This window comes from Vipera ursinii, assembly GCF_947247035.1.
Source record: "Vipera ursinii genome assembly, chromosome: 1".
In the NCBI taxonomy this organism is placed as follows: domain Eukaryota; kingdom Metazoa; phylum Chordata; class Lepidosauria; order Squamata; family Viperidae; genus Vipera; species Vipera ursinii.
Genome location: NC_139512.1, coordinates 284,133,938 through 284,145,361, shown reverse-complemented (window position 1 = coordinate 284,145,361; position 11,424 = coordinate 284,133,938). Strand labels below are relative to the sequence as shown.

At 35.1% G+C, this 11,424-nt stretch overlaps 1 protein-coding gene across 1 annotated transcript in view; it reads right to left on the bottom strand.

The window, feature by feature from the left end:
• Positions 1-1,705: 1,705 nt before the first annotated feature.
• Positions 1,706-11,424, bottom strand: part of NUP133 (nucleoporin 133) — a 31,584-nt gene continuing 21,865 nt past the window's right edge. The window contains exons 20-26 of the mRNA XM_083367957.1: positions 10,292-10,450; positions 8,951-9,086; positions 8,702-8,820; positions 6,730-6,810; positions 5,219-5,283; positions 3,332-3,420; positions 1,706-3,026 (exon numbers count right to left, since the gene is read on the bottom strand). Coding sequence (XP_083224083.1) covers positions 2,890-3,026; positions 3,332-3,420; positions 5,219-5,283; positions 6,730-6,810; positions 8,702-8,820; positions 8,951-9,086; positions 10,292-10,450 — 786 coding nt within the window. The 3' untranslated portion in view covers positions 1,706-2,889. The remainder of the gene's footprint in view (positions 3,027-3,331; positions 3,421-5,218; positions 5,284-6,729; positions 6,811-8,701; positions 8,821-8,950; positions 9,087-10,291; positions 10,451-11,424) is intronic.

Here is an 11,424-nt window from a genome sequence, read left to right as displayed (position 1 = left end):
GACTCCTCCTGTTTTTCCTAACAATCATGTGAGGCAACAGCTTTCCGATGAAAGGAATTGACAGCAATTATTGCAAGATATTCCATGAATGTATTCAATTGATCCATTTTTCCCCCCATTAAACCAATCCTGTGCTTCCAGCAAAACAAATACCTCTACTGAAATCAAAACACATTTGTATTTTTTTATATATAAGATCATCTGATTCAGATGATTTTCAGCCATTTTTCAGGAAAAAAATTGGCTACTCATTTCTGTACTTTGTACTTCTATTAGTAGACAGAGAGGCTTAACTTGAACTGAGAAATATGGTGTGTGGCTGAAAGCGCTGAATTCCAGTGCATACAGTTACACCAACACAAAATAGAACCAAGAGTGTCAGCCATATATGTAGAGGAATGTATAAATTAAAACTTCATTATTCAGAGTGACTCAACGGTGAAATGGGTGACATATAAATTTAATAAATAGATGAATAATTCCATTTATATTGTGATCAATTTAATGTCTAATACTAATCCCCAGCTCAATATATTCCATTGTTTTAATACTAGAAATACGTGACAGCTATGCAATTTAATATATAATTTTTAAGTATAAAAATAAGACTATTTTGGAATGAAATTGCCAGTTGTAGACATCTGTACATATACCTGTATCTCAATCATTCTAGACTAGAGGCTACTCATTAAGTGAAATAATTTCCCAGAGTTCAGGTTTTGCATTAATAACAATGTTGGAAGGAACCTTGGAGGTCATCTAGTCCAACCCCCTGCTCAGGCAGAAAACCCTATACCATTTCAGACTAATTACTGACCAGTCTCTTCTTAAAAAATTCCAGTGTTGGAACATTCACAGCTTTGGGAGGCAAGTTATTCCACTGATTAATTGTTCTGTCAGGAAATTTCTCCTTTGTTCTAAGTTGCTTCTCTCTTTGATGAGTTTCCATCCATTGCTTCTTGTCCTGCCTTCAGGTGCTTGGAGAATAGCTTGACTCCCTCTTCTTTGTGGTAACCCCTGAGATATTGGAACACTGCTATCATGTCCCCCCTCGTCCTTCTCTTTATTAAACTAGACATACCCAATTCCAGGAACTGTTCCTTATATGTTTTAGCCTCCAATCCCCTAATCATCTTTGTTGCTCTTCTCTGTACTCTTTCTAGAGTCTCAACATCTTTTTTACATCATGGTGACCAAAACTGGATGTAGTATTCCAAGTATGGTCTTACCAAGGCATTTTAAAGTGGTATTAATACATCTTGATTCTATCCCTGTTAATGCAGCCTAGCATTGTGTTGGCTTTTTTGGCAGGTGCAGCACACAGCTGGCTCATATTTAAGTGATTGTCCACTAGAACTCTGAGATCCCTCTACATCAGACATGTCAAACCCGCGATGTCACGTGATGTCGCACGACATATCGGAGCTTTTTCCCCATTGCCGGCAATGGGGTGGGTGTGGTTTCGTTGCGACGCGTCCGGCCCATGGGCTGGCAGTTTGACACCCCTGCTCTACATTTATACCACTACATGCTTCCATGGGAATACTTTCTACTGAACTTGCTGAGACGAGTTTCTTGGTAAACTGCCCAAAACAGGACTTTATTTTTCTCATAAAAATTCTAACAAATATGTGGATAACACATTTTCATGAACTCAGAACCTGCAGTTTATTCTGAATAATTAGAGAAAAGCTGTTTTATCTTTTGGGGAAACGTTAATGTGGACAGAATTTCTAGAAAATTCAGATTACGTAGCACTTTACATATCAAAACAGATGATAGTTTGGACTGAAATGAAAAGCTGCAGGTGGACTTTAATCAGACTAGAGCACTTTCCACTTTTTTAATCAAGAAAGCAGAATAAAAATTTGGTCTTTTGTCAGATTTATTTCATTACTAGGTTTCAATGATTTTAACTTTGTATTAATAACTTGAGGTTGCATGTTCCTTTTGCAATCGCATATTCTGAAAATCCCAACATACTTTGGATATTCTGTTTAATCTTCCAGTAGGGGTAATATAAATAAATATTGTATATTAACTACATTCGTTTGAACATTTCGAGGTAAGCATATTCTTCCATATGTATTCAGCATTTCCATTCTTAGAGCTCTATTAGGACAGCAAGAAAGGAAGCCATGGAATGATAGTTGTACTTTTAAAACTGGACATAGGATTCTCCTCAACTGATTTAACTTATGACCTTCTCAGCTGTTGGATCAAATTCTAGAGGCATTTAACTAAGACATAAAAAAGTCGATGCAAATTGGTTTTGCAGTTACTCTGTACATGTTGAGCAGGCTGTAGGGACAATTCCGTGATATTTGTCAGATTAAGGAACTAAGTTAATTTATATTACTCCCTCTTTTCTTTATGCACTACCATGGTAAAATGTTGTGGATTGTAAGCTACCAAAACCAAGCTAATTATCAAGTAGAGAAGAGACATTTCCAGGAGAAGCACCTGCAGAACTACTTTCTAGCCTGTGTGTCATTACTTAGATTGTAATAGAACTTCATTACATGGTGAGCACTTGAATTCAGTCGTTTATATATTTAAGAATTTAAGTGTATATTACAAGATGAAAAGTCAACATTTCTCACACTGCATGAACAATTATATTCACTACAAAACAGCAGCACAAGTAAGAAGTTGGATTATTGTTTAGAAACATACTGTTTATAGAATTCGTTATAAACTTACTGCTTGCAGATTTTTTTAATATTTTGTTCAACTTTCTTTTTTGTATAATGAGAACATAACCTTTTTGATTGGGCTTCAGTGTTTAATCGTTGTGAATCAGACGTGTTATTGGTTAGAACTGAGACTTTATTGCAAAAACAATGCACAATATAAAAAAGAAGCTGGCTTACTAACATTTAAAATTTCTCATGCCTGATCTCTAACATACAATTCATAATTTGCTTTCAGAACAAATTCAAAGTAAGGATTGTACTTTAAATGTCCAAGTTCATCTGACTGCATCAAATCTTTCACATCAGGCAGATATTCGCCAAGTTGAACTCCTACAATAAAAATAGCTGTTAGATATTATAGATGTTTGGGCAACATGCAACTCTATACTTAATTTTAGTATAACTTATTTAAACAGGAATAATAATGATTTTTCCCTCTTAACATTATAGTTACATTGCATATTAAAGCTATACATAGCATTTCTGTTGCCTTTAATTTGGCCAGCGATATACTGTACTAAATTCATGGCTGTCATATTATATTCTATAACTTTGATATATAACTAATATTTGCATGACAATGTTTAAGCAGGAGACTGAAATTATGTTTCTGAATATATTTCAATAAAATATACCTTCTTTTATCAGCTTTTGTAGTATTTTCACAAATATACTGTCTTTAGATGTTTCAATTGGATCATCTTTGCCTTCTGAACTGGACCAGCTATAATGTCAAAATGTAAAAGAACCCAAACAAATATATTTTAAAGACTATTAACATGCAATGTATTACCGTAATCTAAATTTCCACTGAACTGTTTTTTCCTACGTTTATATTTCTCATTTTCATTTGCATCCTTTATTATTTTATTATGCCCTGTACACCGCCCTGAGTCCTTCGGGAGAAGGGCGGTATAGAAATTAAATTATTATTATTTATTATTATTATTTATTATTATTATTATTTATTATTATTATTATTATTATTATTATTATTATTATTATTATTATTATCATCTTCAAATTTCAGCAAGCATTGCATTTCTGTTTTTCAATGCAGTATTAAAATATAAAAAGATTAAATTTAATAATTTAAGGGAAAAAGTTACGGATAGCTTTTTAATCAGATTTGGAATTACGGTATGTAACTAGATTCTTCTACCAGAAGACAAGGATTAATCAGGAAACAGAGTTTTCTTAGCCTTAGTGAAGCCTCCCCCCAATTTGTACAGAAGGCTGGAGTAGACTAGAGAGGGAAAGGCAGGTGGAAAACTGCTTAGGCAATATGAATTCACCATTCATATATTTCATTAGAATTAATGACTTAGCAAAACATATGGATGGAAAAGTTAGAACAGGACTGACTTCTCTAATATAGAATTGGCAAGAAAAAAAGCTGTACTCTTTTCTTCTTCATCATCATCATCATTGATCTACAATTGAAATAATCAGCTTTTTAATGCCAAATTATTTAATACGTCTGTGTTGCTGCATTATACTATTGTGACTAGGAAGTTTAGTCCATGCTCCAAGTGTACATTCTGTCAAATTGTTCCCGAACCACATCCATGGAATTCTGTCAATATATTTCTTTGGAATAAATATTTTACACAACCCCTCAAAATTTTGAGGGGAGTCACTGTTATTGCTTTTTATCCAGTCTGAAGCACAGTACTGAGTCTTTTTTATCATCCATTCATCTACGCCTTCAAAACTTGGAAACTAAACATGAGTAGTTCAGAAAGGTGAGTAGCTTTTCAGAAGAGGAAGGGAGCAGATTTTGTTATCTGCAATGATGGATCTTCAAATAGAAAGGCAAATTTTAAGTAAACATTTAGCTGTATGAATGTAGAAAGATTGTATAAAAAGATTGTATAAAAAGGGCACAATGGTATAATGGTTTAAGAGCTAGGTTGAGAAGCTAGGCACCCCTTTCACTGAAACTGCTACACTTTTAGTGAATCCCCAGTTTGTAATTCTAGCCCTTCCAATAGTTTAATTAATTGTAACTTTGCACAGCCTTTCACTTGCCCAAAGAACACCTACTATTCTATCAACTTCCCCTTTCCATAAAGGAAATCTCTTCTTGACAGTGGTGCCCTGATTTTGGAATGTTCTACCTAAGTATTCAGTTTGATATTAGAAACTGGAAGAGATTGGAAGGCTACTCCAAAAAAGTATTAACTGAAATCAACGATGCCCTCAAAAATGGAAGGAGAGATGGAAAGCAGAGTCAATTCATGAATTCTTCTGGAAGACTTAACCTAATCTGTCTCCATCCTTTCAGGAACTGCTTGCATTCAGCCTTTTGTATTATACTTGCAAGAACTGGTGTCCAAATCTATCTGTTTTCCATTGCTTCTCATCCCTTGTCAAAACTTTTGAAGATGAAGACCAGAAAACAGAGATTATTGCATTTGCTACTGATTTTGTGGAAGCTACTCTAGGAACTGTTTTGCCTGTATCATGGATACAAATGTTGTAAATGAATACATTAAACACATTAAACTGCTTTCACTTACCCATCTCTGAGGAGAGCTTTACAAAGTATTTTAAGTTTAAGATAATTTATGTCCACTTCCTCTGCCTTCATTTAAAAAAAAGAAATAACGTTAAATTGCATTTTTAATTTCAGGAAATAAATTACGTATTATAACCATATTTGGTTGAATACTTATGCTAGCAAAACAAAGTAACAAAATAATGATGTGTTTTAAAGAATAAATTTCAGAAAATTGTAGGCTTAAGAAACTATGAAGCATTATAAGAAAAGCAAGGGGTAGGCTACACAACACCATTATGGGTGTCACCCAGGGTAGGGGCAATGCTATCTGATAAATCTGAATAATATGGCAGGTAGACAGTGAAATGGCAGGTTAGCCAGAGACTGGGAGCACAGAAGCTTGTGCAATATGTAACTACTATTAGTGTTCTACAGGAACCAGAATGGTAAAGAAAAGTTGGATTTTAAGAAAAGACTTTTTTTCTCAGAGATGAACAGACTTGATTAAATTCTTGACTTTAGGTTGTGGGTGAAACGCAATACTATCCGAACGTTCCCTTGCCATGCTTCATACAGTTAATTCAGCAATGGCCATTTACAATGCATCCTCTCACATACAGGCAGGATACGGCATCCCGGTTCTCTGTATGGCTCTGCAGAACTTGTCCGCACAGTGCACTGTTTGATTATTAGAGCAGTTATGTATGTATGTGTTTATCACGTGAGATTAAGCCTCTTTTCTGGTACATCAGTGGGAGAGCATGATGTGCTGATTAAGTGTCAGATTAGGACACAACACACTCAGATTCTAGTCTACCTTAGCCCCAGTAGCAAAACTGGTGATTTGGGGTCATTCTTGGGTTAATCCAATCTACCTCAAAGGAAGCTGTTGTAAAGAACATGTGAAGAAAAGGTGGAAGATAAGTCTAACACATGAAAAAACAATGTCATCTTCCTGAATTGAGCAGTGAAAAAGAGTTCCTTATGCAGAGGAAAAATTGCATTCTATTTTTTTCTCCATGGACAATGCACTACATTTTTTTATCAGTGTTTGTGAATGAAATATGCATATGTATTGAGGCAAACAGAGACAATATGTTTAGAGCCAGTACAGTCATCAATATATCTTTAACGAGATGGCAGCTATCCTGTGAAATAATTTACCCTCCGGAATAAGTCATATCCTAAACTGGTGTGTTCAGTATCTTTTATGTTAACCTTTCTTAATCTTTTATTATCATTATTTTACAAAAGTTTATTTTGTATTTTTAAAAATATCTCTGTGAACCATTGTGGAAATTTTACAAAGAAGAACTGTCTCAAATACTTTAAATAAATAAAATTGCTGGAACAGAAATTCATAAAGTTGTGGATAATACTAATACTACTAATAACAATACCTTCCCAAGCTGGGTCCTTAGAATAACACTTAGTGGTATTCTATCAGCTGTCATAAAGAATTTGTATAATTGTGTATACACCTTCACTGAAAATCAGCATCACACAACAAACTCTCATTAAATTTCATACCTGATCAATATATTCCAGCAGATCCAGTGCCTTCTTGAAGTCATACTCGTTAGCTTTCCTGTTCTCATCACATATGTACAGCTGTTGTTTTGAAAGGACGAACACAAAAATTAGAACTTGCTGTGGGAGGGTGTGTGTGTGTCTCCCTGTATTTTAACTTCTTTTCACTGAAATATGCCTCAATTCCACTGAGAATAAGGGAGCGGGATAAACCTTTAGATATGCTTTCCACGTTATAGCCATTGTGTGTAAGATTGATAAATGATAACTTATTCAATTCATGTGGATGCCTATTTCACCATGGTAAATCTGGGCACCTGGTTATGAGTCTTATAACATATTAACATGACACTCAAGTTCAATTAAATCATTAATTGGTTGCATGTAAGTGAATGGAACAAACACAGAAAAGCACAACTATCTATCTCAGAAAAGAGCCTTGGTGGAGCAGAGGGCTAATGCCTCCTTAAGTAACACCAGCTGCCTGCAACACCAGCTAATGCCTCCTTAAGTAACACCAGCTGCCTGTAATTAGTGCAGGTTCGCATCCCACCAGGCTCAAGGTTGACTCAGCCTTCCATCCTTCCGAGGTAGGTAAAATGAGGACCCAGATTGTTGGGGGCAATTAAGCTGACTTTGTAATAATGCCGCTTGGGGTGTGTGTGTGAAAGCCCTAACAAGCAGGCATATACATAGAATGAAGGCTACTGTTAAGCTTGTAAGCCGCCCTGAGTCTTCGGAGAAGGGCGGGATATAAATGTAATAAAAAAAAATTTGCCAGTACGGATAGTCCTTGACTTACAACAGTTCATTTAGTGACCGCTTGAATTTACAGCAACACTGAAAAAAAGTGATTTGTGATTGTTTTCACATTTACCACCTTTGCAGCAACTCCATGGTCATGAGGTCAAAATTCAGACACTTGGCTACTGACTCATATTTCTGACAGTTGTAATGTCCTGTGGTCATGTGGTCAACTTTTGTGACCTTCTGACAAGCAAAGTCAATGGAGAAGCCAGATTCCCTTAACAACCCTGTTACTACCTAAACAACTGCAGTGTTTCACTTATCAACTGTGGCAAGAAAGCTCGTAAAATTCACTTAATAAATGTCTCACTTAGCAATAGAAATTTTGGGCTCAATTGTGGCTGTAAGTTGAGGACTATCTGTACTTGAATCTTCAAATGATCATTTAAACGAGACTGATAAAGTTGACAGTTTTCTTCTGTTGTAACTTGCAATTATAAAATTACTTGCAAGTTTGGATAACTTGAAGACATTGTGTATAATACTGTGGAAGTAGTAGCGACACAGAATTATTTGTGATAAACCTGGAGAGTAACAAATTAAGATTTATCCACCCACAAGATGTTTTATATTTTGAATCACATGATATAGACAGCACCACGTTTTTGTGTGCATATGCATGTGATGGGGAAAGAAAAATTCAAATGTTCATACAGTCTTGGGCTATTACTTTAAATACATTGATGATTTTATGAATGTGCTGTTAAAAAGTACTGCAGCTACACAACTTATGGGTCATTCTGACTAATGAAAATTTGAGGTTTTCACATTTGAGAGACAGTGGAACCTTACTAAGCTGAACTGCTTTGATACAAGGCAAGCAGACACAACTGCAAGTAAGTAAGTAACAACCTGGTATGGCCAATTTCCAAACAAGTGCACAATATTCAAGTCAATGATACTGTTCATCATGTACTATACATAAGACACTGATACATTACTGTTTGGGCTTTGAAGTCAAAATTTCAGAGCAAGTTTCATACTAGCTTCAACACAAATTCTTTTTAAATGGATTTCAGTTCTCAGCATTTTAGAATAATATATAATTCTTTAGAAAAAATATATTACAATGTTAACACAGGTTAATGTTGGTGCTTTCTTTAAAAAAATGGAATTCCCTTTCGATAGATACAAAAATCCCATTAATTAAAAATACAGTAAATACCTCAATGAGCTGTGGGGCACTTAAAACCGGCATTTCATTGAGTGTCATCTTTTTCTCTGCCAACAACTGTTCAGGAAGGGTTTCTTGATGTAGTAAAAAACATTCTTGTTCAACAATTTCTTGCATATATGGAAGAAGAAAGAATCATTACTGATGATAGTGGCAACAGAACCATTTCAATGAGGACCAGCATAAAGGGTTTCTCTGTGTAAGTGTGGCATAGTTTTAAAGTTTAGCTTAAAAAAATACCTTCAATTTTCTCATTAAGCATCACAGCTGAGATATCGGAAGCTAGCACAGATAGTTTACTTAATCCAAGAAGAGTTTTCTTCTTTGCAAAGTATCTTGTTTCTGTATTTGCTAAATTCTGGAGTGTTCTGTAAGCCTAAAAGTGACCAAAATAGTTCCAATTAGATAAAGCTTTGAAAAAGTAAAGCCGTGGAAGAACAACAACAAGAAAAAGGTAAAGAGAAAGGTTTCCACTGTCCAGTTGTGTCCAACTTTAGGGGCCAGTGCTCATCTCTGTTTCAAGAATGATTATAGGTACAGGGACCTAAATTGCAAAGTTATTTAAAAATATTGATACAGATTTCCCAAACCAGTTGTACTTGAAATTACTAGTACATAACTATATATTCAAATTCTGAGATGATGAAGAAAAATCCTCTTTTTAGCTGAGCAGCGTCCTGTAATTATTTGGGAACAACATAAAAAAAAGTAAGGATAAGACAGGGGTAGGCAACCTTGGCTCTTTTATGACTCATGGACTTGACTCAGGAATTCTGGGAGTTGAAGTCCATGAGTCATAAAAAAGCCGAGGTTGCCTACCCCTAGGATAAGAACATAAGGATTTTTTAAGATTAAAATAGTCACTGAAAATGGAAAAACCATCAAGACAAGAACTACTATAAAATATATTTCTGACATACTAAGCTTCTGCACAAAATGAGAAGAGACGTCATAATATTTAAAATACCAGTTTCATAATAAGAATGAAGAACACACTAAAAGAGAGCCAGTTTGATCTAGCAGTTAAAACAAGTTAACCTAGTAAATTCAAGGGAAAAATAGTTGTATAAAAGTGCTCTATTAAGTACTTTTGTTTGGAATACTTATTTATTACTTTTGGGGCAGAGTCTGAAATAATGAAATTATGTCATAGATCCTTCTTGTTCTAAATTTGCATTATATAATTCAACCCAAAATTTCTTCTACACCATGGTAGTATTACTGAAGGAAAAAATTTGGACTGATGTGATTTATAATAAATTTTGGCAACAAAGAATACTGTAAAAATCGAATTTAAGCTCTACGTAAAGAAAGATCCAGTGAATCTACACAAGCAGAGCTGTGGACTTTTTTTTTCTCATGAAAGAAACTTGTTCCTCCTAAATGCAACCTTCCCTCCCCCCAATTTACAGAAATAACCAAAAGGTTTGCACGATTACGCAAAGATTATTACTTGTTCCTTATATTACCAATTTCTATATGCTTCACAAGTGGATCAAGACAGAGGGAAGAAGGATGTACATTGTACGCATTCCCCTGACTAAGGGAAAAGTAAGAAGCTTGTATTATTTTAAAGCATACCTTATCCATGTCATTACTATTGATGTCATGTAGCCAACTGAGATGTTCATGAGCTTGTAAGAAGCTAGCCAACTGGCCATGCTGAGCGATTGGCTGTGACAAGAGTTTTCCTCTTTTCCCTTTTTCCAAATACCAACGAAACAGAAAATCTGAAAAATTCTAAAAAATAAAATTACATATGCAAAAGGATTGGCTTTGCAAAGTATGGTCTTCTTATGAAACAGAAGTATAGATCTTTGAAAGTGTAAAATACTCATTTCTTTTTTCTAAAAAGCTTGGCTCCTAACAAGCATCTTGTCAAGTTTCCGACGTATGGGCTTTTCAAGTGACTCTGAGGCATTGTTTACCTTAAAAGTCCTTTATTAGCCTAATACACTGTCTGAAAACTGAAATTTTAAATCCCTCGTGTCAATGCTCAATATATCTTCAAACATGCAAACAGCAAACTGTTGTCCTGCTTTAACATTATTTTCTAGCTTCTCTGCCAATTCCTTCTCTGCTTCCGTGCTAGTCCTTCGGGAGATAGGGCGGCATATAAGTCCCAATAATAAATAAATAGTTATCAAGTGGTTATTTCTAAAGCAGGAATAGGCAATGCAACCCTGAAGCAGCTGAACACATGTTGGTCCTCTGCCTTCTTACGTTATACTAAAAGTTCCCATGAGATTTGATTTGCTTAATTAACATATCTGCAGAATGCACATCTGTACCCTGACTTATAATGCATATTTCTTCAGTTCAAGTACTGGAACAATAGCCTTTTGAATAAAAGTAAAACTGACAATTCTCTCTATAATGCTCTATAACTTGAAATATAGGACAATTTATTTATTTATTTATTTTATTTTATTCCATTTATATCCCGCCCTTCTCCGAAGACTCAGGGCGGCTTACAAGCTTAGCAGTAGCCTTCATTCTATGTATATGCCTGCTTATTAGGGCTTTCACACACACCCCAAGTGGCATTATTACAAAGTCAGCTTATTGCCCCCAACAATCTGGGTCCTCATTTTACCTACCTCGGAAGGATGGAAGGCTGAGTCAACCTTGAGCCTGGTGGGATGTGAACCTGCACTAATTGCAGGCAGCTGGTGTTATTTAAGGAGGCAGATAATCCTCTTGATCAGGGTTCC